General features: G+C 34.6%; 1 protein-coding gene across 1 annotated transcript; it reads left to right on the plus strand.

Annotated features, from left to right (window-relative positions):
* Positions 1-15,140: 15,140 nt before the first annotated feature.
* On the plus strand, positions 15,141-19,690 carry LOC140785106 (uncharacterized). The gene is made up of 6 exons (XM_073132840.1): positions 15,141-15,758; positions 15,893-16,052; positions 16,224-16,406; positions 16,493-16,576; positions 18,859-18,940; positions 19,064-19,690. Exons 1-6 carry the CDS (start codon positions 15,481-15,483, stop codon positions 19,501-19,503), a joined length of 1,227 nt encoding a protein of 408 aa, XP_072988941.1. The 5' UTR covers positions 15,141-15,480; the 3' UTR covers positions 19,504-19,690.
* The last annotated feature ends 7,818 nt before the right edge of the window (positions 19,691-27,508 follow it).

Below are 27,508 nucleotides of genomic sequence, written 5' to 3' on the forward strand. Positions count from 1 at the left end.
TCTGGTGGAAATATTTTTAGATTAGTAGATGAGTTGGAGTTCGTGGCAGATCTGGCGAAGATTGGCTTGAGTCTTCTTTTTCTAATTCTTATTCTTATTCTTAGTTTATTAATGTAAATTAAGCTAAATGGTTTCTAGCTCTTGCGTGGACTTTATCATATTTTTGGTTATGGATATGTATTTTGGGCTTGTTGTGGCTTTGGTGTTATGGGCTTCTTGTCTGTATTATTTATGAAAATGTGGGTTTTTCGCTTGTATATTGTGTTGAGTAGGTCACGTGGTAATCACGTGGGTTCTACCCACGTGCGAAGCACATGTTTGGAGGCGGGTGTTACATATATCATATGTGATTACCTTTGATATCATAGCATAGTCATGATCAGTATGCATCATAGGTGCCATATTCGAGAAAGAGTTATAATGATGGTATGACTTAGAGATTTATTTATATATTATCGAGAATTATATATATTTGATTAGTTATGACATGACACATATATATATATATTTTATTTATATATTATTGAGGATACAATCATATTCTCATTCATGACATAATGCTCCTATGTAATTCATATTATCTAGTATATGATTCTCTCTAATTGACATCACTGATTCGGGGTAAAGTCTATTCACTAAGCCTTTTGCTTATAACTCTTTTTTTTTTCTAACCCCCTCAGATATATGGTACATGATAGCGATTTGAGATATTGTAGAATGATGAAGTAAGCTATAGGTGCGAGATAGTATAAATAATATTTTATATAAAAATTGAGTTGTATCATTATTTGTTATATTTGTATTTTATTATATTAGATGATGATTTGTATAATATATGTCAGATTATAGTATACTCATGTATCAATTGTTTTAGTTGTATCTTGATAATTTATCGTGACCTATGTGAGCCCTGATAGATTATGTAGTGGTTTATTGTATATTATTATAAACTTGGATATTTATATGTTAACAAGTTTATTTGGTTAACATTATGATTTATTTGGTGATGGATATATGAGCATGGATATGTTAGTAGATTTTATTTAATGATGTCATAATTATATGGGCATAGTAGTGTATCTATGCGTGGCGGGCCTCAATCGACCTGTCATGTGCGCCAAACGTGTCGTGTGAGCGCGTGGGCATGCACATCCCCGTGCCGAGCGAGGGCATTAGAGCTTTGGTGACCTTCCTACGATTTGAGCTGGATGATTTATTGCTGAAGACGAGTGGTGACTTCTCAAGGTTGATATTTTGGCCAGAAATTGATACATAAGATCTCATAATATTCTAAAATAGTTAGCTTCGAAGGTTGTAGCCTTACCAAATATTAAGAAATTATCTGCACATAGAACATGTGATAAAGTTGGTGCACTTCTAGACGGACAGATGCCTCTATAGAGTTTGAGTTTGGTAGTTTTTTCAAACATTAAGGATAGCATGATAATAAATAGGAATAGAGAAAGAAGACATCCTTAACAAAGGCCCCTCGAAGGATGAAAAAACCTCACTATTACTATCATTGATGAGAACCTCAAAGGAGACTATAGAGATGCAACTATGGATGAGCTTTATAAAAGAGCCGGGAAAGTCTTGAATTTTTAAGTTATCTCCGATGAATTCTCCTTCCATCCTATCAAAAGCTTTTACGTATCTTCTTTCAATATGAAAGAGCCAACCTTACTTGTTGATGTTTTGAGAAAAACCATTAGATGTTAGACAATAATTTGGTTATCCACAATCTGTGGACTGGGAACAAAATCTGACTAGGCTTGTGATATAATGCTAGGGAGCAGCACCTTTAGTCTGCTAGTGAGGATTTTTGCAATGGTTTTTGTATATAGCATTGCAAAGATTGATTGACTAAAAGTCTCCAGTTTTAGATGCTCCAGGCTTCGTAGCGATTAGGACAATGTTTGTTTTATTCAAATTCTCAATCATAATTCTAGAGGTAAAGAAGTTTCTGACAGTAGAGAAGATGGCAGGCTTCAGATCCTCCTACAAAGTGCGAAAAAAAAAAGATAGCATTGGATCCATCAGCACCAAGGCCTTTGATAGTAGATTCAATTTCCACATCCATTGGAAGAACATTAGCTAGACCAGCCAAGGAAAAGGGATTAGAGGTTTTGAAAATTTAATAAAATTTGCTACCGGAATGAAGGTCCAATCACCATAGGCTAGCTTCAGTCCAAAAATTGAGTTCCTCCTCTTACGAGAAGACACTGAAGCATGAATATATCTCGTCTTACAGTCATCATCGGACTTCAGCCACTCCATCCTTGATCTTTGCTTCTGGAATATTTCTTCTTTTTGATATAGATCTTCCAAAACACTTCTTAAGGTTTTTTTCCTTCGATATTTGTAGACTCCATCACCTGAATGTTAGCTATTTGATTTTCTAATCTCTCGATATGAGAAGATAGATTACCGGCATCATGTTTGGCCCAACCTTTAATCTGGTTAGCCAAGGGTGAAAGGTTGGTTGACAGCGATTTATTGGACTTGAAAGGCTTTGACCCAAGAATTCCCAAATGCTCTTGATTTGTCTTTGTAATTTGCTAACCTTTTACATGCAAGAAACTTGTGTGCAATTTCTTTCTCAATTGCTCAAGAGCTTTTATTGAATCTGGCACGTTCATATCGTGTTAAAACTGTTTTACACTTTCATATTAAAGCAAATTAGCCAACAAAATGTACATCTTTGGCCCAACTACTCTACTCCTTGTTGGGCCTTTGAAGGGCTCTAGTTTCTAACCCAGTGCATTAAAAAATAAATATACCATATTTCAAATTATTATTTTTTTAATAAAATTGTGTGGTTGGAATATTTTATGGAGATCTTTAAAATAAGATTATTATTGAGGAGTTTTACAAATAATTTAAATAATAAAAAAGAAAATATATTTATTATATAATTTAAAAATTAAAATTTTTAATATTAAACTCATTATAAAGAATTCGAAGCCCAACAATATTTATTTAACCGAGATATTATTAAATTCTTACTTCTTTTTAAAAAAAAGATTATTTATTATCTCTCCTCTCTTTGACAATATTAGCATAAACGTATATCAATTTGTATCTCTTTATTTAGTCTAAAATAAGAGTAAAAAAAATGTTACGAACCGGTCTAATCCGATCCGCAACAGTTGTGGACTTGATAAAGCTCGTAACTTCCAAAAGGATCTACGAACAATATAACCAGATCCTCCTGAATTTTGGATCTTTCCAACAAATCCAAGATCACAAGATTTGGACGGTTAGATCTTAAGATATCGACCAAACAATAGCTGAAGGTCAATTAAATCCTAGCTTAATAACCCTCCAATGGCTTCTAGCTTGATAACCCTCCAATGGCTCCTAGCTTGATAACCCTCCAATGGCTCCTAGCTTGATAACCCTCCAATGGCTAGATAGATGCTAGGTTTATCTCTTCGTGCGAAGGGAGAGAAGTTGTTGTAGAAGACTTGGGTTATAAAAGAAAAGAGGAGGAAGAAGGCGTTAATAGCTAGAGACAAGGTGAGAAGGAGATAAGTACACAATGCTAATTTCAATTATTAGATTCTTAAACTTTAATTAGGGTTTCCTCCATATATTTATAGAAACTCACTTTAGGAATCCAAGCAACAATATTAAAACCCTAACAAACCAACTAAACCAGTCTTTATTATCTTCTCCGATTAACCCTTCGTTTCACTGCAAATAGATTCCGAATCTGAAGAACTCGTGAATACAAAAGTTGTAGATATAGAGATTTGCGATCTTATCTAAATATTATTCGAATATTTAGAAAATATTTTATGAATATTTTCTCAAAACTATATAGAGCTAAATTTAGCGAATTAAATAAAATCCTAACCTACTAAGGCTCTAATTAAACCAAATAATTAAATAAGATAATTAGACTCAATCTATTGAGTCCAATCTACCTTTGATGTGATCTGATCTGACCTGGTTCGCATTAAAAAAATCATAGTTAATATTTAAAATTAATTCTTTTATATTTAAAAATTAGATCGATAACTAGAAAAAATAAGCCTTTATACAAAATTTACATAGTTAAAAGGATCAATCGTATCATGCATGCTTGTCGTGTGAGTCGGGCCGCAGAGCCGTTCTCTCTCTCTCTCTCTCTCTCTCTCTCTCTCTCTCTCTCTCTCTCTCTCTCTCACACACACACACACACACACACACACACCACTCTTTCAGTATTCTACAAGCTGTGGAGATCGATCTCCAATTAAAACGATGATTGCTAACTTTTTTGGGGAAGAACTTGAATTCCAGAAAAGTTATATCTCACGCACTATATTTCAAAAATTTATAATTCACATACTTATATTATTCTAAAACAATACCCTCTGGTAATATATTCAATAGAATATTTTGTCATATTTAAACTTGATTTTCGAAAGATATGTTCTTATATTTGTTTTTTTTTTGGGACCATTTGCACTATAAATTAATATAATTATATGACAATTTGCACTCCTACCCAATTTTTAAAAAAATTATCAAAATTACACTTGCAGTAATTTCGAAAATATCTCATAAACTTTACAAAGTATAATAATTATGTATTTTTTTTCAAATTCTCTCCCTTCTCTAGTTGGAAACATTAGAAGACCTTGACTTCTTTTTTGCCAACTTATCTTCTCTCTTCCTAAAATCCCTAATTTAGTGATAATAAGTTCAAATTTTCTCAAATTTCTCAGAAACCCTCATTTCATCTCTACAATCTCAATCTGTTCATCTTTTATTAAAATCTTAATTAATTTTGAAAAAAAATGAACTTACGCAAATCCTTAAATATATTATGGTATTAATTGAAAAAAATGTAATAAACACCCGAAGAGATAAATCTATCAGACACTCTCGATAATAATATGTTAAAAATAAAGCGTGAAAAAGACAATCGTAAACATAACTTTTTATATGAAAAAGCCCCAATCAAGTAAAAAACTATGAATCTAAACTTAGACCAAAACCAATCACTAAGATTTATAACAGTTAATAGTAGGCTCACTCTACCGAGAGAAAATAAAGGCTAGTTCCTACCTCAATTTGTACCAATTTTGCTCGCTAGACCTTGCGACACACTGTTGTTTACATGCATTTTAACTAGTTCAAAAAAATATGTAATCTACATATATATAATATATCTCAATTATTATAATTATAATTACTCATACATTATACCAGTTAATTAGCATGTATTTGCTTACAGTATTAGTATTATAACAAGCAAACTCTTATCACATATATGCATAAGGTTCTAAATTTTTATAATTATATAATTACCCTTGATACATAAATATCTTAATACGTCAAGTTTTATAATATTTTAATGACATCCTATATAAAGACCCATAAGATAGAAATATTTTGGTGATTTTATTCAGCAAATGATATTTTAAAATATAAACATATAATATATAATTTCACACTGTATTATTTGAATTTGTGTTAAGAACAATACATAATATTTTACATATCTTCGTGATATCTTCAAAATTTCGTCCAGCATAGGAGTAATTTTGCAATCTAATTTAGCATTTTCCTAAAAGATGTATAATATTGATATCATTCTTGACCTACATTATTCAATTAGATAATTATTGGGTTGTATTTTAGTTGACATATTTATCCATTTAAGAGCGCAACATGAATATATTTTGTATTTTACATGTAAAATTTAATATACTTAGCTCTATCAAGTAATAAAAATGAGTTTAAATTATACAAAACTCTCATATAATTAAACATATTTCATCATAATGTATTTCGTGACATCTCGTCATTATGTCACTTGTATTAATTGAATCAATATCTAATATGATTAAATTTATGTTTTCTTTATCCACATTGAAGCATATGATTGATTCACATATCAAAATTATATTATTAATACTTCACAACTCTCTACTTTCTCCACATTTTACTCTCTTATGACTAAGTCATTTAACTTCTTATTTTTCTCCACCTTTTACTCTTCTATAACTACTTCATAACTTCATTTTTACTTCATATTTCTCTCCACAATTTACTCTTCTATAACTACTTCACAACTTCCTTTTAACTTCATATTTCTCTCCATCTCTCACTCTTCTGCAACTAACATTCTTTTAACTTCCTATTTTCTCTCCACTACTTCCATAACAATTCATAATCTTTCAACTTTTTATTCTCATATAACTATCTAAAATTCTCATTAACTTCACATATGTAATCAACCATGTTCCCTACTAAAATAAACCTATATTACCAATATTACGAACCAGATCTGGAACGATCCGGGTGTAAGAAAATTATAAAAATTTAGGTGGTAGTAGCCTCACGAGATAGGGTTCTAATGTATCTAAATCAATGGATGTCTAGATGAAAAGATAAAATTAAAACAGTGAAGCAAGGTCAGAACAGGGCAAAATGGTAAATATCCAGTGTTGTAGCGATCGTCGGAGGGTGGTGGATGACCAAAGGTAGTGGTAGACAATTGTATAGTAGGGTGGCTGCTGAAGGAAGGTGGTAGTTGGGTTTAGGTGCTTGGAAGGGTTCTACGTTTATGATTTACTCGACTACTCCTATAAAGATAAAGACAATCTAATAATTATAATAAAAATAGTAAATGCAATAATAATAAAAAAAAACTAAACTCAACTTATCTTAGTGGCTTATATGACTTAATTGAACTTGCCTTACTATCTTACATGACTGAGATATGGGCTGAATAACTTCAATAGGGGGTACAACTTAAATTCCTCAAATATTGTTATGATCTGATCACGTGGGTTAAGTTAGTTGAGTCGATTGAGTCGAGTCAAGTCAACTTGAGTTAGTTCGTTAGCTTTATCTTATTGTTTCGAATTCTAAATAAATCTAGTATTCTACATGTGGATCCAATCCACTAGAATTGAGTTAAGTTATTATTATTATCTCATTTTTATTTTTTACTGTAGTCATTAGATTGTCCTTATCTTTTTAGGAGTAGATCATAACCATAGAACCCTTTCAAGCTTTCAAACCCTAGCCACCATCTTTCTCCACGAGCCACCCTATCCACCACCACCTTTAGTCATCCACCACACTATAACGATGATGGGTTCTTGTATCAAAAGATCAGCTACAGAACAATTTCTTTAAGATCTGAATTTATAGTAGAAAGTAGTCCGCGCAACCGTGGAAAACTATTCATCAAATATTCTCTGGTTGTCATAAAATTATGAAACCAATTGGGTCAGACCCACAACTTCCTGATCTACAACTTTCCTATTTATGCCCTTCACATATTCGAACTGTATTAGGGACAAAAATATGGAATAACATGGGAGATGATGGTGGTGATGGGTGGAGTGGATGTTAGGGTTATGGATGGGTATGGAGATGAAGGTGGATGGTGGATGTGATTAAGGGATATAGACGAAGGGAACGAAGTGGTCGAGATTCCAAAGAAGAGAGTTGACTCGACAGTCAAGTGAGATCAGAAGTTAAGAAAAACCTTGCCTAGCCAACAAGTCCTAAAATAATATGAAACCATAATTCTAGAGGATTCTCGTCGATCACGTTCGAACGCGCCCGATCGCGTTTGAACGCACCCAAAAGCTCCATCTTGTATGCGTGAATGCGGTACAGGCATTCGAACGCGGGCGTTCGAACGCACAATATGTGTTCTCTGTATTTACGAACCTTATACAAGCGTTCACAAGGGCGTTCGAACGCAGGAGAGGTTGTGTTCGAACGCGACCTACAAGAATTTTATTTTAATAAAAATAAACAACTAATGCAATAAGAAAATATCCTAACTAAGTGTATCAAATGACCACCACAATGTCGAATACTTATTATTTTGCCTTGTTTTGACCTTATTACACTCTTTTTTTTTAACTTTTCATCCTAATGTCAAACTTATGTGAAATCAAAATTATTAGAACTGTAACTCATGAAGCTAATACCACAAAATTCTCATAATTTTCTTACATCCAAATTGATCCAGATATGATTTGTAATACAGAAAGAGACAAAAAGAGAGTAAAAATAAAAGAAGGGAGGAAATGCCTCACTAGTGGCTGGTTGGTGGTAGTGCTAGCCATGGTGGTTCTAGGGATGACGACGAGAATCCGAGGGGTGAAATAGAGAGAGAGAGAGAGAGAGAGAGAGAGAGAGAGAGAGAGAGAGAGAGAGAGAGAGAGAGAGAGAGAGAGAGAGAGAGAGAGAGAGAGAGAGAGAGAGAGAGAGAGAGAGAGAGAGAGAGAGAGAGAGAGAGAGAGAGAGAGAGAGAGAGAGAGAGAGAGAGAGAGAGAGAGAGAGAGAGAGAGAGAGAGAGAGAGAGAGAGAGAGAGAGAGAGAGAGAGAGAGAGAGAGAGAGAGAGAGAGAGAGAGAGGTCATCATGTGCAAACCATTAGTAGAGGTGCCCTAGTCCTAGAGAAAAGAATGAGATAATTTATCAACCTTATCCAGAACAGAAATAGCAACAACCGTACTACATAGGGCATAAAAGAATGACAGTTTTTTGTATTTCTAGAGACATGAAAACCATCGAGCATATCATTAGCCATAGCATTATTTAGCAAACTAGTAAGAACTTGAGCATATGAAATGAATTAATAAAATAAGATAGGATCACCCTATCTAATACCACAATTTCCTTTATCTAAGGTGAAGCAATACCATTAATTAAAAATACATTAGCTAGGGGATTCAATGCAAGCTTTATTAAGAGAATCCACTACAGCGAGAAACTCATGATGACCATGACCTAAAGGACACTATCCCAACTGAGCCTATAATAGGTTTTTTCCACACCACTCCTAATAATCATATACAGATCATCTATTTGCCCCTCTAAATAGAGTGCACAAGCTCTTGAGCTAGAATTACGTTATTAGTAATAGATCTACCCGCACAAAAGTGGTATAGCAAGGGCTCACCAAGTTACGAAGAAGAGGCTTCTGATGGTTAACCATGATTTTAGCTAATAATTGATACAACACATTATACAATGATATAGATCTAAACTCGTTAATGTTCACAAGATTTGGAAACTTAGGAATGCAACATAAGTTCGCCCCTACTTAGGACTCAAGTAAGCAGTACCTTAAAAAATGGAAGAAAGCCGCATATACCACTTCCTTAACAATATTTCAGTAATTATGATAAAATTTAACATGGCAATATATCGTCCGGCTCAAGGGCCTTACCCCCAGCCATAGACCAAAGAGTTTCACAAATTTCATCCATAGTAAAAGGCTTCCTGTGCTCATAATTGCACTTAGACTCAAAAGAAGGCAAGATTGGCCAATTTTTATTAAAATCCACATGGCTCCCAATGGACCAAGTTTTCGTAAAAATTCAAAAAAGTAATTTACAAATTCATTCTAGGTAACAACAATAACACTATTGTTGTTAGCCAAAGAGATGATATGATATTTTCTAGCACTTAATAAGAGTGGTAGTTCTAACAAGCTCTAGTTTTGGCTTTCCATTTATGGTCAATCTACCAAAGGAGGGGCGAAGTGTCTGGAAAAGCCATTATAGCTCAAGAGCCTCTAAAGGACTCAAGTTCCCATCATAATCCTTGGCTTCCAAACTATTGATTATATTACAGACAGTATCATAACCTTTTCAATTCTTTCCAAACTATGCTTATTCTAATATAGGATCGATGTCAACTGGTTAGACCTCTTAGTCATCCAATTTTTAGCAATTAACTCTTTAACTTTATCATATTCAAACTAAAAATGTTCAAAATAAAAAGGTCTCTTAATTTTACCTTGACAAGTAAAAAAATGAAAATAACATAGGCATGATCAGAACCAGTTCTCTCAAGATGCTTAAGTGAGCATGTGGAGCCAAACTCATTGGCAAGAGTCCACACCCTAACCCTCCCTTTCCTATTATTGCTCACAAGGGCCAGCAGAGCCCAAGTCAATTAGAACATTTAAGATATGAAGAAGCAAAATGCCCTTACTTTACAATTTAATCTAAATGGCTTACCCCCATCCGAAATCGTATTGAAGTCACCAAGAAAACAATAAAGCACATTAACACTAAGGAGATTAGTTAAATCATAGGCTTCTATATACTAGGAAATTAGTACTAGTGTAATTTTCAAATATAATCCAAGGTTGCATGCCTCTTAGGGACACAGTAGCCTACAAGGACTAAAAATATATAGAGAAGGTAGACACCCAAAACTTGGCTAGCTTCACACCAGAATCCCTCCTGACTATCCTCTACTAGCAACAGCATTAGCTTGCCAACTTCCACTCAGCCTGTGAATAAAATCTATTATTTTAGCAGTGTCTATCCTAATTTTTAGTAGTATAGTCAAGAAAGGATTATAAATAACTCACAACATCTATTAAGCGTATCTGATTTTGATGCCCCTCTACAGTTCCACGCAATTACAAACATAAAAGCATATATAGTTTTTTGCCCCGAGTTAGAAATATCTTTTACCGTAGCTTTGACCTTTGTGTAGAGCTCTAAAATAGCTTTTTTTTGCCTTCTTGCAATAACCCACTTTGCCATGATGACACTAGCCAAAACTGAGGTTCCCACTCCAATGAAACAACTACTTTTTCGGTCCTCCTATATTTTATGGGGATCCTCCTATTCTTCATCAGATCTCTAGAATTGATCTACACCTTGCCCCGAGTAGCAGCAAGGCCAAGCGTCACCTCCAAAACTGAGTCGATGAGAGATTTTTCCTTATGAGGTGACAATGCGACAGGCTGATTGACAGAATTTGAAACCGACATCATGCTACTCTTATTAATACCTTTACTCAAGACAGGAAGATTGCATGCCAATAGTAGTGCACAGCTTGAGGAAGCCATTGAGCCCCCTTCGCTAGATCACCAGATATCTCAACCCGTTTTGCCTTTTCATACAAGCCAATAGTCTCACCCACATGTTTGACACGTGATAGCCTAGGTTGAGCTGGGCGAACTGAGTTGGAAGCCTCATTTGCGTCCACTAGTGTGTCAGCACATGAGTTACCATGGTCTAGTTACTGATCGCGCCCAACAGTTGCGCCATCACGACTATTGCTTCTCAATCCTCCACGACCTCCTCGTTGGTGATCATAAGTCACACGAACTAGGGACCAAAAGCTAGCTCATCTTCTGCCTCAAGAATGTTAATTTTCATACCTTAAATCTCAATATCAACACTATTAGAATTGGTGTTCTAGGTTATGCTTCGGCTCTTTGCCCTACCAATTTTTCGTTTACTAGAAAGAAATAATATATTTGTTTAGAAAAGCATGACAATTTTTAAATAAGCATATTAAATACTCTTTCTTCTACACTTTTCTCATACAAGCTTTCTCTAAATAATCTTGTCATTATCATCACTAAGTATACTTAGGGGTGAAAATAGATTGCATTTAATCCAATACGACTTGCTAACCGACATGAACCAAGTCAGATACGGATGGAGAATTCTTAACCCAACCTAGATATAAATTTGAATTTGAGTAAGTTTTTCTTAAAAAAAAAAAACCAAAATACAGGTCAAGTAGATTTATGTTATATATGTTTAGTTAAGATATAATTTAAAATGTTGCTATCTATCCAATAGTTATATTACTCCGTATTTAAATAAAAATGAATTCAAATATGGGTTGAACACTATTCAATCTATATTTGATCCCTTTTCATCTTTATACATACTATCCTCTTAGATGAAAATATTTTATTATTGTTAAATAAAAGCATAAAAATTATATTTTCACTTAGTATATGTTTAATCCTCGATCGTTATAGTTTAAACCAAGATGCCTATATTGCAGAAACTATACTATAAAGGAAAGAGTAGTATTAAGTATAAGTGTAAATTATAAACTTTCAGCTATATCATTTATAACATTTTGTATCCTATGGTTTAAACTAATGTAAAACAGTTTAAAATAATATACTTTATCTATTATTTTGGATAGAAAAGTTAATAATTACATATTACTAAATGCATATAGTTACTATCCTAATGTTAGAGTATTCTTAAGACATGAAACCCAAAATGCAGTGATTGAATAATAAATATTTATAAGATAAAATATAAATGATAATAAAAATAAAAATAAAATATATTTTAATATATATACTTATTTATAAAATTACTTAGAAATCACTTAATCCTATCCTACTTTAAAAAGTCCCAAAGCAATTTCTATACGAGACTAAAGTGAAAACTTTAGGTTTTCTCTCAAAGTCAACGAAGTGCATCTAAATAACCAGAATGCCTCTTTATGTTTATTAGACAAAATAGATGAGTTTTTGATCTAATTTTTTTAAAATTATATTTGTCTTATTCTTAGATGTGATATAACTATTAAACTTCATAAAAACTGAGGTTTAATATAATTGAATATATATTTGACACAATCTAGAAAGTAAGGGAAAAAATATGTGAATATTTTTAAAGAGAGAAATGCTTATATATAAGGAGAAGGGTATTTTTGTCTATAAAAAATAAAGGGAATTCAACCCTCCGTTCAAGTTTTGAAATTTTTTGGGCGCACACCGTTAATTTAGATGGAAAACTAATATGTTTACTTTAGTTATAAATATAGGGACTGGTTTGAGATTTTTTTTAAAGTATAAGAGGTTAAAATAATTTTAGGTATAAATACATTAGGATAAAATATATTTAACTTCAAATATAAAACATATGATATGTTTGATTTTATATTAATCTTGTTTTAAAAAAAAAGTTCTCATTTTATCTTTTGACTATTAGGAGTCGTTTTGGCACAGATACTGTAAGCAATAATCTGCTGCTCATTTTATTAAATATTATTGATTTTTTAGCCTCTTTTATTTGTGGTTATGATGAAATGGAATTACGCTGCAATCCTGCGAATCACGATGTTTCCATCATACGACAATCTCTATGGGTGTTAATAACCAGAGATCGAGGATTTGAAAGGCTCGTCCAGTTCAAATCAATGCCCTCGTAGCGCGATGAGTTGACCATATCCAAGGGGTAAACACCGAGAACATGTGGTACTAAGTTTAGTTTGAAAGTAGCAATATACGTGGACTTTTCTTCTTCTTGTTTTTTCCACAGCATAATTTTCTCCAGAACATAAAGTCAAAGATCGCCAATTCAAATGATAAAGTCTAATATTAAAAACGTTTCATAGGAACAAGCCACTAATAGTCGGATAAAGTGAGAAATCGTTTCCATGTGTCCATAAATAAACTAAATATTTGTGTGAATATTTATGTCCCAATACAATGAGTAATTTGTGCTAATAAAATTATAATTTACGTCATATATTTTTATTATTTATAAATCGAGCCTTATAATTTATAGAATATATAGAGAAAATACTATTATGTTAGATCTGTTAATTAAATTTACCAAAACTCTTAGGTTAAGTTAACTATATTAGAAATATTATAAGAATACTCTCAACTAAATTATATTTACCTTACCTATATTCAACTTAATTAAATCTAATCTAATTGGATTCAATTTAACCCAACCCAACTCAACTCAACTTAATTCAACACCAACCCAATGTATACCCAACCGAAATTAGATTACCAAATCCATTCCAGCTAAGAACACAAGAGGCCATAACATTTGCTCATTTAAATTTTTAAGTGGGTGAGAAGAGAGGTTTTCTTTATAAGAACTAAAAACCCATGTTATGCCTAAATAAAAATCTAAGTTATAGGTACGTGAGAGAAATAGTTAGGAAGATGAATGAGAGATTGAGTTAAGAAAAAAGATGATATGGCTTAAAGGGTATTTTATTTTAATTTTCTTTTTGAAACTAATAGAATATTATATATTTGTTGGGTTAAATTTAACTCACAGTATCTTTTGAGGTATTAAATGCAAAATACATAGGTTAAATGATAAATACATATAAAACAATTTATTAATTTTTCTAAATATAAAAACTATAATTTTCTAACAACATAGACATCAGAGCATTTAAGCTCTGCTGTCATTTAGTATCTAAATCTACATGCATTTAAATTAAATATATTTTTCGTACCTATTAAAATATCTCGGCCTCAAAGTGAGGGGCAAAATAGACGGTGAGTGAACAGTCTCTCCGTATAATGAATACCTGGTAGAGTCTGATAACTATTTGTTAGACCAAGGGATCAAATGATATCTATCTTGCATTTAGATTGAGATAAAATACTATAACAATATGAAACTACTAATTTCTATTGTCTGCCCCCCTCCAATAATTTAGACAAACAGCACCAATACCACAACAGGCCAACTCAAGTAGCAATACTCTTGTAAGAAACTTTTTCTCATGCGCATATAAAAAGATTTGAACCTCTAGCATTTTAATTAGCAAGTGTTTGACTCTGGTAACTTCTGCTAATGATTTAATTTCGTCTTATATTTTCAGAAAAATATTCAATTATGGTTCTATTATGAACTTTCCGGCCTACCTTTGACTCTAAGCTAGACAACTTTACGAGCTATAATTAGCAGCAGTCAAATGCAATCATTTAAAATTCATCAAAAGAGACAGCAAAATGCCATTGAACAAGGAAAGAGCTTGTTGTGTTCCATCTGCAAGGCCTGAGTTGAAAGCAATACTAGCTTTGGCCCCAGAAGTCTGCTGCATGGAAAAGTTCCACGTATCACTATCATAGTTGTGATGGATTGGACGGTGGATACGGATCCGATCCGCGTAGGATACAATTGCATGTAGACTGTAGCACCATGATGTGTGTACTCTTTTTATAGTCATAATTAGCCGAGGATGCAACTATTTGATCTACAGTGACAATTTAAGATAAATTGAATTTAAATGGTCAAGTAAACTTATTTGACACAATGGTCCGTTAAAATTATTAGAGTAATTTTCATTTAATATTATACAAGTAAAAACATTAATGATATCATAGATATACAGATTAAATCTAAAGATATAAATACAAATACAAATGTGACGTTAAATTTGGACGGCATCGACCACTGTGAGCTCCTTTGTAGTCATTTTCCCTCGTGCCCTAATCAAGGTCAAAGTTAGGGTCGGAGCCGCAAAACCCTACAAACCTCCATCCACCGTCCAATTCCTATTGCTCACACCTCACACCGTGATGGGAATCCAGCCGTCCGTTCTTATTTAAGATCGAACCTTTTACCAATTCTGACCATCTCCGGCCCATCCCCTAATCCCATGTGAAAATAATTGGTGGCTCCGCCGCGGCGTCACAAATCCGAGTCGTCATCCAACGTGCAAAACGAGGACGCGGTAAGTCGGTAGTCACCAATTCTATCCCCCCCTCCCCCCCTCCCCCAATACCCGCACGTATATTAAAGCTCGCATCTCGCCTCATCTTTTGCTTCCCAAACCCCGACTCTCTCTTTTCCGTGCGGCTCATACTTGTGTAACGCACGACACGTTTTTGGCGTTTTGGCCCCTGCGAGAATCCAAGCGGGAGAATCCATCCGTATCCCCCTTTCTCTCGATTTGGTATATTGGGTTCTTGGAGATGGGGTTGATCTTGGATGCCTTCGGTGAGATCTGGAGAACGCGTGGCGTTGTCGATATCTTTTTGGAACTGACCGTCTTCTTGGTGCCTCTTTGGATCTCGGCGCTTGTTGGGTTGTTGGTTGGGTGGGCGTGGAGGCCGAGGTGGGTGGCGGAGTTGTTCGGCGGAGAGAAGGTTGAGTTGGGATGTCCGACGAGTTCCCCGTCCCCGAGCTTGGTTTTGTTGGAGTCTCAGTCGCTGAGCTGCGTCGGTTCTTCGGACAAGGCGGTTGTAGTGAGGTATGAGTTGTTTGTTGAAATGCTTTTATGTATGTGTTCTTTTCTTTTCTTTTTCTTTTTCTTTTCTTTGCTTATGGGATCGCTGGAATTGTGGTTTCTGATGTGGGTTTGGTTGATGGTCGTCGGAATTGTAGTCCTCAGATGGTGGAGAGTGAGAAGTTGGCGGTGACGGGAGAGGACTTACAGCATCTTTACAAATTGGTTGAGGTTACAGACGGTGGGCCGGCGTGGCATAAGATGATGGAAAGAACATTGCCGAACATGAGCTATCAAGCCTGGCGGAGAGATCCTGAGGTACACGAGTACTTCAAAGTGCTGAGGATTTTATCATTTTATTGTACAGGACTTGGAGGGGATGTAGAAATTGGCATAGGAAAGGGAGTTGTTTGAATGTATTCATATTTGTTTACTATGATCAGATTAAAATGTATGTGTCGGACTAAATTACTTCTGTCCCACTGCCAGAACGGCCCACCACAGTACCGAAGTAGCACTGTGTTTGAGAACGCAACGCCGGAAATTGTGAGGGACTTCTTCTGGGACGACGAGTTCCGGAGGAAGAATGGTTGGGATGACATGCTTCTCTATCATGAAACTTTGGAGGAGTGCTCAGCATCAGGAACTATGGTAGTTCAATGGATTAGAAAGGTGGGGATTCATTGTTTGATCTTCTTCAGATAATATTTTAATGTGCAATTTTGTGTTTGCTTATTGCCTGTGAATTGTTCCTGCAGTTTCCCTTCTTCTGCAGTGATAGGGAGTATATTATAGGACGAAGGATATGGGAGTCGGGAAGAGCATATTACTGTGTAACAAAGGTACGCAATAAATAATCCGTGACTTTCTAATTTAATGGTTAAAATTTTATAGGTCTTTTTTATAAGTATTACCTTTAATTTGCTCCACTGACTTGAAAGCAGAACAATATGTCTCTGTCCAACTTTATTTCCTCAATCTTTACCTAGATCAGTGGATAACGGCTTTAGAATTTTTGTGTGATATTAATTTGCTTTTTAGCCATTTAACTGAATAATTAGCTGTTAATCTCCTCCTCCAGGTGATTCCATAGGTTTTTATAGTTGGTGCCACCTCTTCCCTTGGTCGTGCTAGGTTAAAAGATGTTGCAACAATCACTTAGACCATGGACAGTGTCATATATTCTATACTTATCTAACTTAAGATAGAAGTTCACATGCCTTGCACCTTATGTCATTTTATTTCATATTCCATTGCTTTATTTTCTTCTTCTAATCTTTTTACTCAGTTCATTAATTAAAAGTAACTGCATGAGATGTATAACTTTTAATATCTGTTAAGCGAGAACTGAGAATTGGTCTTGTCAAGGGCAGCATGTTAAGATCTTAAGATATTGCTTGCAGAATATGTTTTACAAGACCACCTTATTTAACATGGGTTTCTATGGACAACAGCGGATATCATATGTTTTATTCCTTTCTTTTTCTGTAGGCTTTGTCACTTGCTAGTTTCCCACAGTCAATTTGTTGTTAGTTAAATGAAAGAATCAGGTTCCTTTTAAACTCATTTGTCAGATTCTGATTCACTAAACCCTGACAATAAGACAGTAGATAGATACCGCGATGTACCTTATGTTAGAAGAAATTGTTTGTTTGTTCAGTTCTCAATTTTTTTTTCATCAATTTCTTCTCTCGATTACCTGCTTATTTTGATTAATCTTTTCTACCCTAATTATATAAATTGACTTCAAGAAATTGAGGACTTAATAGGTCTGTAGGTGAAATCCCATGCATCAATCAGTTCTTATAACAAGATTGTCCATCAATTGATGGAATTTACATAATATTATTACCTATATAACTATTTTATCAGCTCAATTATTAATTTTCTTGACAAATCCATGTTAAGATCCAATTTCCTCTCTTGTGATTGATGAATATAGAACAGATAACTCGTTGAAATTTTTGCTGATATTTTGGTACTTATCCTATTTTTTCCTATGCCGCAGACTTTTACTTGAACATGTGTCAATATGTTTGATATACTATAATCAGATATAGTAAAAATTACTTGGGGTAATCTCATGTAATCACCTCATCAGATAAATGCTCTAGTGGCTGTTTCCCTTTTCATATTACACTTAAATTGCAATAATATTTGAGTAAATGCCAGCAGCTTCAGATAAATCTTATTTTTTTAAGGAGCTGCACTAGTAATCTGAAACAAGATTGAGGGAATCTATAGTTTCTTTTTTGTATGTCCTACGGCAATTTAGAGTATATTAACTGTTTCTACAAATCTCACGGCACTTGAGAGAAATAATTCGGGGTGTAAAAGAGCCAAGCTTGAGCAAGCAGGGCTTGGCTGTGTTTGAAAATCTACTAAAAGCTCATAATCAGTTTGATCTCTAGATGTGCTAGCTAAGGCAGGCTCAAACTCAACTTGCCCTAAACCCGAGTCAGTTTGAGCTCAGCTCAGATCAAGATTGTTTGTCAAACTTCTTTATCATAATGGTCTGTTTGAGGAATTAAATGCAATATTGGCACTTGGCAGAATATATGATAAACAAAGATATGTTGATTTCTGTTTGATCTTGTAATATCAATCAGTGAATCTTAGTCTCTTCATCTCCTACTATTTACTCACACTTTATTACTTCTATTGTCATACATCATTTATTTGAGGCTTATTTGTCTAAATAATCTGTCATCTTTGTTAAGTGCATATAACATTTACTAATTGAAGCTTGCAAAACATGTCATGATCTTTTGAAGAGGATCTAATTGCCACTGCCAGACAATGAACAATAGGACTTGAATCAAGTTAAAGAAACTTCCTAGTTTGATGCAGGAAGTGAAAAATCATTTTCACCAGGATAGTATTTTTGTATTTTGTGCATTTTCAGCTGTTTTTGTGGGTGTTGAGTGTACCTTTGGAAGTGTTCAAGACCGTCATCTTTGCCGTCATCTTTGCCATCTGCTTATAGTTTGCAATGTAGACTATTGCACTCTTCTATTCAAAACAGCATGTGATACTGCCATTTAACATGATATTGGTTATACTTCTACCTAATTAATTACCTGTATCAGTTGAGGTATCTCTAACCTCTCATCTCATGTTTCAGGGAGTCCCTCGTCCCTCTGTTCCCCGACGCAACAAACCACGTCGTGTAGACTTGTATTATTCTAGCTGGTGCATCAGGCCAGGTTCAAGTCAATTCCTTATCCAGTTCTTTCTCTTCTTACATAGTTGTGTCTTTCGATTTAAAGATGTACCTTCACGACTACTATAATTTTTCTATTAATTGTATGTACTCTTTTGCTCATCAGTTGAGTCAAGGAGAGGGGATGGTCAGAGGACTGCATGTGAGATCTTGTTGTTCCATCACGAGGACATGGGTATTCCATGGGAGATTGCAAAGCTAGGTGTTCGGCAGGGAATGTGGGGTTGCGTCAAGAGGATCGAACCCGGTCTCCGGGCATACCAGATCACTAGGACGTCCAATGAGCCACTGTCACGCTGTGCCGTCATGGCACAGATCAACACAAAGTTCGATGCTGATGACTTGGTTTCTGGTGATGCCAGCACCAGTTCAGCCACGGATATTGTGGAAACCGAGAAGCCAAAGCATTGGGCAGCTAACATCCCCAAATTCCTGGCAATTGGTGGCGCTGTCGCCCTCGCTTGTACTCTCGACCGCGGCCTCTTGACGAAGACGGTCATATTTGGAATAGGGAGAAGGTTTGGGAAGATAGGAGGGAAATTATGAGACGGGAAAAAAGACCGTCTTAGGGATCCATCTCTGCATCTGTGATGGCAATGCTCTTTAGTAGAGCTACAGTCAGGTCATCTAACAAGATTTGGAGATTGAAGTCATTGCAGATAAAGATTATAGGGAGGAGAGAAATGATTGTACCGAGGAAATGAGTTAAAAATATAGTGCCATGTTTCCTTCATGATTTGCTTTTTCGTTTTACTCGTATTGCTATGCATACGCTATTTACTGATTGGGTCGTTTTTTGACCAGACTAGCTCTTTTAAAAATTTATTTTAAGTGTCTAGTAGACTTCAAAACTTAAGTAAGTTGCTGAATTAAAAAATTCAGACCTTTTAAAAAATAAATCAGATTTTTTAAATAATTAAGCCTTCGTTCACTTGTAGAATAGGAATAGACTTCTTCTACAATAAGCCTCTTTATTCTGGTATAGTAATTAAACAACATCTTATCTTATTCTAGTATATCAATTTAACATTCTTTCTCATCTTATTCATACAACTTTTTAAAAATTATTTATTAATAATTTAATATTATAATTTTACTATTTGAGATGACAACACATAATTACTGGTCTACAGTTGCTCTCTCCTCTCTTTCTCTCTCTCCAAAGGCAGCACGTATAACCCCGCATACCTGCGCAGTGCGGGGTTATTACAACACATACCCGCATCGGCTCCCCCTCCTCCGCCATCTGCAAGAAGCTCGCATTCTCCCTTCTTCGCTCGCTCAACCTTACCCCCGACCTCTGCAACATGCTAATCTAAGGCCTTCGATCTGATCTCTCCTTCCTTGACCCTGAGGTCTTTGCCATGACCCTCTCCTTTCTCTCCTCCCTCCTCGACCGTGTCTCCCTATGGTGGGGCAACATCTCCACCCTCGCACTCGACCGCTACGACGCCATTACCAAGTCAAGTCCTCCTTCGGCGTCGTCGCCCTCCTCTTTCAAGAATCCCATCGGAGGCAACAAAGAGGGGAACGTTGATTGGGTGGCGACGACGATCGTTGCAATCCTTTCTGGGATGTTGGTCTTGGCCTTAGATCTCAGTCGTAGACGGAGGAGAAGAAGAAAAAGAAGAATGAATATCCAGGGTTATAAGCCCGCACAATGCGGGGTAATACCATGCACACCCGAGTGCGGGGTTTAACCCCGCACTATGTGGGGTTATAACCCCCCATAGATGCGGGAAAGTCCATAGTAGAAAGGCCACATACTATTTAGTATTTACCATATAGTCAAGGGTAGTTTTGTCATTGGATTTAAAACATCACCAATATCCAATACAATTTTATTATTTTAATATCAACTTTATATTATATTAAATATAATTATTACATCTTATACTAGTATTGAACTAAACATTACAATAACTTATACTAATATTAGCCCTCTTCTTCTAGTATTAAAAATTAGAATACTTATACCTATTCCACCCTTATTCTACAAATAAACGGGGGCTAAGTTTTAGGTAGAAATTTTTATGTAGATTGTTTTCTGATTTAGCGATTTTAAGTTGTTGACTAGATTGACATCTTATGTAGAGATTTTTCTCAGATTTAAATTATTTTTAAAATGATTTGAAATTTTTATATAATTGCTAATTTGACTTACGTATAGAAATTGTTGCATGTAGTCTCATATTTAAGTTTATAAAATGAAATTAAATGTGTAAAAAACAAATTAAGGACAGACTTAAAATAGTTTGATTTATAGGTTTAGCCATGAAAAAGACAAGGAGAAAATTATTTATTTTTATACACCAAAGAATAAGAAGAAAGGAAAAACTTCCTGTTTCTTTCCGTTTAAGTGATTGTTCATTTTCTTTTTTTCTTTTTCTTCTTTTCTGATAAAAGAAAAAGATGTACTAATTAGTAACTGTGGTTACAAAATACCCCCACAAGCATCTAAGGGCAAAATTTGTACAAGTTGGTTGAGTGCAATCACAACCTATTAAGCAATCATTATTTATTAAATGATTGAAATTTGCTAATTAACAACACGATTGGCCTTGTGGTAAAAATGGGAGATAGTGAAATAAAAAGGATAAGCTCTACAGTCTGAAATAATTATGTGAATAGTCTAAGGCGAGCAATAAAACTTATTCAGAGTGTTGACAAGCACGAGGAAATTAGACTTTACAAGAACATGACAGTAGTATATTTAAGAGAGGCTGAGGAGAGCTTCCTTCGTAGCAATAGCTTCAACTATCAGGGTAGAGAGGAAAGTACCATGGTGGCACATAGCTAATAGGGGATATCCATAGGAGAGTGAATGACAAAGTCGATACAACCATATCAGAAGGGCAAGTAGATAGCCCGACGATGTATAGTGTAAGAGGTATGATGAGCTTCCTTTAAAGTCTCCTTTTGGAGTTCGCCCACATCTAGTACACAAAATTTATCTCCCAACCTCAAAACCCTCACTTCATCATAGTGGAAGCTTTCTCTTCTCAAACCTTGAATTTGTTGCAAAATTATTATAAGTGTGGATCCTCTTTGCTAATATCGATTTCACGATCAACTAAGCTATTTCCTGAGCTCATACCTCTAGATGTGCCATTGACTTTGAGCATGCCAAGATCGAGGAGGAGGCTCCCAATGGATGAGATGAGGAGAAGGAGATCTGACCAGGAGCAATTAGGGAAAGAAAACTCATAAGTGAGAGTGACGATCCTTCCCTAGACCGCCAACACTGGCTCAACAAAGTTATTGAAAATGATATTATCCTGATGCTTCTAGATGTGTTAAAACATAACGTTGATGATGGCAAACTAAAGAGGGCAGAGGTTCGCTGGCAGCAAGCTACCATCAAATGTGAGGAGCTTGCATGTAATAATCCAGATATAAATAAATAAATAAATAAAATAAAATAAATAATAATAATAATAATGTATAAATTAAATATAAAAAAAAGAGACAAAAGAAAGAAATTTAAAAAAAATATTTGGTGTTGCTTGACACAAGCTCGTGACATGCAAATTGTGGGCGCACGTTGAAGGTGCCACGTGCGCCCACAACTGTCGGCCGGGCCAACTGGCTGCGATGGGCCCTGCCGCCATCGCCCTTCCCCTCCTTCATCGTCTCTCTCTCTCTCTCCCTTTAAATCTCTCTCCCTCTCTTTTGGTCTCTCTCTCTCACTTATTTTCTTTCTCTTTCTCTCTTGTCGACGCTGGCCTACCGCCGCTGTCACTACCGTCGCCGCCCCACCCCACCCCCTCACCGTCTCTCTCTCTATAGCTCTCTCTCTCTCTAAGACTCGTTCTCTCTCTCTCACTCTCTTACCCTCCTCTCTCTCTCTCCCAATCACCTCTTTCTCCCGAGCTCTCTCTTTCTCTCCTTGCTGACGGCCTCTCGTCGTCGTCATCGCCGCACCCCTCATCGCCTTCTCTCTCTTTAGCGCTCTCTCTCTAACTCTCTTGTTCTCTCTCTCTTACCCTCCTCTCTCTCTCTCTCGAGCTCTCAATCACCTCTCTCTCGAGCTCTCTTTCCCCTCTCTTATCGATGCCAGCCTACCGCCATCGCCGTCGCTGCCGCCGCCACCGCACCCCCTCACCACCTCTCTCTCTATAGCTCTCTCTCTCTAAGAGTCTCGTGCTCTTTCTCTAAGACTCTCTTGTACTCTCTCTCTCTCTCTCTCTCTCTATAACCCTCCTCTCTCTGAATCACCTACCTCTCTCTCCCTCTCTCTCTCCCCTCTTACCGACGTCGGCCTACCGCTATCGTCGTCGCCGCCACCACCGCCACAGCCTAGGTGAGCCTCCCTCCCTTCCCTTCTCTTCTTCTTCTTCTTCTTTTCCTCTACTTCTTTGTCCTCTCTTCATTTTACCTCTCTGACAATAAAACACATGTCTAAATTACTTATGTTATTTAGTTAATCTAAATTAGATTTTTAGTTAAATTTTTCAAGAATAGATATATTTAGTAACATGGTTATTAGATAAGTGTAATTAGTGTGATTTTAGTTAATTATAATTATAAATATGTACATAAATATATTTTTAACTTCATATATTTTTATTAGATTAATACATGTCTTTATAATTAGGTATATATATATATATGTGTGTGTGTATAACTTATTATACATTGTTATGCATGTAATATAATAGTAGGCTTACTTAATGTTTATATTACATGATTAAGTAAAGATTATTTTATATGTAACTCTTAATTTGTTTAGTAAGGATAATAGTGACAATATAATTAAAGTATAATTATATAATATTATATAATATAGGTGCTTGTATTGTAAATTATATTATTGTTCATTAAGCTCTTTTACGTTTCTTTTTTTTATCAAAAGAGATTAACTATTATTTACTTAATATATAATTAGCAAACTATAGTTTTATAAATAAATATACAATTAGAATAATAACATATTAATATTATTATAATTAAATATATGATATAGATCAAATTATTTAATAAAAACAAAAGAAGAAATTTTAAACCTAATAAATCATCATATGTTACACAAACGGATCCCAATTGGATAAACAACTAACTTCATGGTATTTAAATATTTTCAGACCCCGAACCCCCGTATGTGAGACCCCGTGGGCCCTGACGATGAGTTGATGTTTGACTGACGGACGTGAGAGATGCATGGTTTGTGTTTTCTGATCAGACTTTAAGTAATCTTATCCCTTAGACGCCTTTCTCAAATTATGATATATTATATATTATGTACATGTATGTTTTGGCTTCCAGCATGATTATATGACTTTATATAGAGATGATTTCAGTCAAGCATATTTTATCATGCATTTGATTAGGCTGATATGAGACATGAGTACATTGGTGATATATAGAGATGATTGGAGATGATTATACTGTTATGGTTTTATGTCGGGATGATCTCTATCATGAGTATGCATGTGATAGACTAGCAGGAGTATTCATGTGTTAGAACATGGTTAGAATCGGCATTGCATCATTTTTCTCTTGGCTTTTTCACCACTTAAATTCCTGAATTGCATAATCTGTTGTAGTACTGGATAGGCATATGATCTATCATGTATAAAAAATTTAAAAAAAATACATGTGTATGTGATGTGATGTGATGTGATAGCTGGAATGGTATCTGGTCCGAACTGGTACTGGACATACTCTTAGCGTATGACAGACTATGGTAATGGCTAATGATTGTACTTTTAGCGTATGACAAGGTATAACTATCATTGATATACCATTAGCGTATGGTAGGGTATGATTACTTTCTTCTGAGATACCCTTAGCGTATGGCAGGGTATGATTTATCTCTAGAGATACTATTAGCGTATGACAGGATATGTTTTGAGCTTGTGGCATGATGAGTATCGAGTTTGGGGCCGGATACTGTAGTCTAGCATGGTAGATGATATTCAAAGTTGAGACGGATGATTGTGATAGTGAGAAATATGTGGATTATATCTGCCTTTGACATATATGATTATCTAGTGCTTGCCATGCATCATGCATCATCATTGATGTGACTAATATTTATTGGATCATGATTATTATACATCATATGTTCTTATATTCGATGATGTTATATTGTAATTTCATTATTAGATATATTTTTGGTTGAGAATATCATATGCTCATTCATGAGAATTGATTCTATTTTTATATATGTCATTGAGGATACATATATGCATGCTCATAGATGGCATCATATTGCTTTTTGATTCATATTATTCAATACATAATTTACTCTCTATTTGGGATCACTAATTCAGGGTAAGGTCTATTCATTGAGCCTTTTGCTCATGACTCTCTTTATTTCTTTTCTAACCCTCTCAGATATGTGATACGTGATAGCAACTTGAGATATCTTGAGAAGATATTTTAGAGCGATGATGAGGTGAGCTATAGGTGCGAGACGGTATAGATGATAGTTTGTATAGAAGTTGAGTTATATCGTTGATTGTTATATTTATACTTTATTGTATCAAACGATGATTTGTATAGTACATGTCAGATTATAGTGTACTCGTGTATCAATTGTTTAGTTGTATCTTGATGGTTTGTTGTGGCCTGTGTGGATCCTACTAGATTATATAGTAGTCTAGCGTATATTATTGTAGACTTGGATATTCATATGTTAACATATTTATTTAATTAATAATATGATTTATTTAGTGATGGATTGTGTAACCATGGAAAGGTTAGCAGGTTTTATTTGATGATGTCATGATTATATGTGCACAGGAGAGTATCTGTGCGTTATGGTCCTCGCCTGACCTGTCGCGTGCGCCGCGCGTGCTGTGTGGGTGCGTGGGCGTGCACGTGTCCATGTCGGGTGGGGGCGTTACATTGCAGCCCAAGCGAGGTCCGATAATGGGCTAGATGTTGTTGAAGGCAGCCCACTAAGCTTGGGTGAAAGAGCAATCAAATAATAAATGAAGGATCATTTCCTCATAAAGCCCACATATAGGGCAAATCTTATTCAAACTCTATCCTAGCCCAACCAAGACTGGTTGGGTTGGGCAACGAAGTTTCTAAAGAAACATCTTGATTTCTAGGATAATATATAGCCTTTATAATATTTTTTTGAGAATTTTATAAATCACACCCTATATTTTATCTATTTTGTAATTTACACACTGTGTTTGAAATTTTTGTAACTCGGTTTCTACTTTTTTCTTATAATTCTCTTCAACACCCTCCGTTTACCCGAGCATTTCGTTATAATATATGAAATAATTTATAAATAACTAAATTACCTATGCCTTCTTTAGAAAAGAGGTAAAGAAGAGAAAAAATAGTGGTGAGGGTATTTTAGTAATTTGCTCGATATCAATTAGTTAAAATAATATAAATATGTTAAACAAGAATTATAGAGAAAAATGAGGGATCGAATTATAAAATCGTGAAAACAAGGTGTGAATCAAAAAATAAATAAAATATAGGAATCTGATTTGTAAATTATCTATATTTTTTATTCAAGTAACTAATAAAGAAGTGTCCAAGTTTTTGAGATAGGCATAAACTGACTGAGAGATGACCTGTCGTAAGGGGTCAGGGGACCAAATTCAGTTATTAGTCTTGGCCTGAATGGGAGATAAATTTTAAAAATACACTCATAGAGGGGCCCCAAAAAGGTAGGTAAAAGTTCTTATTTCAAATTTTACAAGAGATCGTATCACCAAAATATTTGTGAAGTTTTTGTAAGCATAACATTCTTACTTTTTATTAGAAAAGGATGAACTATTATTTATTACGTTTGTTTAATACAATGATTGCCGTGCCGGTGGTGGCACAACACCTCAGTTGCACCACTCAGGCCGATATAGGCCTATTGTTTAAAACTTTTTTTATATTTTCATGAATCATTATCAATCAACTTTAGTATTATTTTTGTGCTGATAAGTAAAATTATTATTATTAATATGATTGAAAATTATTAACAGTATATTAATAAAATATTCTCGTGTTTTTCTTGGACCCGCAAATAAAATATTTGATCTCTCCCGTCATTCTATATTTAACTAGATATTAATTTTAATTATTAAACTATTATCAATTAATATTATATGTTGAATGCTATTATGAGTTTAATTATATTATGAAGTATTTAATCATAGAGTATTCATTCATTAATATTAATTTTAATGAATATATTTAATTACATAAATATTTATTATATAATATTTATATTTAATTATTACTATATTTTTAATAAAATAAATTATTTATAAAAATAATTTAAAATTTGGCATGCCAAAGAAGCAAAACTTATCTTTAAATATTCTAACTTTTTAAATGGTGGCACGAGACGACATTGTTGGTTTAATTTACTACAGACCAACTCTCTTCTCTCACTACCAACAATAAGATATTTTTGGCTAAAAGACAGTAGTTTGAATTTTGGACATGCAAAAAAGATCTTAATCCCCTTGAGTTACCAGAGCCTTTTATCCGGAATATTTCATCTATAACTACACATACATCAGTGGTTACAGTATGTTTGATTGTCAAATAACACAAATGACTGCACGAATAACTATTTAGA

This window comes from Typha latifolia, chromosome 3, assembly GCF_019914945.1.
Source record: "Typha latifolia isolate L0001 chromosome 3, TyphaL0001v2, whole genome shotgun sequence".
Taxonomy (NCBI): domain Eukaryota; kingdom Viridiplantae; phylum Streptophyta; class Magnoliopsida; order Poales; family Typhaceae; genus Typha; species Typha latifolia.

Bases quoted from the DNA above. Each gene is read 5' to 3' on its own strand.
- LOC140785106 (XM_073132840.1), top strand. From the start codon at position 15,481: ATGGGGTTGATCTTGGATGCCTTCGGTGAGATCTGGAGAACGCGTGGC. The intron at 15,759-15,892 runs GTATGAGTTGTT...TCGGAATTGTAG, and splicing joins GACAAGGCGGTTGTAGTGAG to TCCTCAGATGGTGGAGAGTG. The intron at 18,941-19,063 runs GTTCAAGTCAAT...TTTGCTCATCAG, and splicing joins TAGCTGGTGCATCAGGCCAG to TTGAGTCAAGGAGAGGGGAT.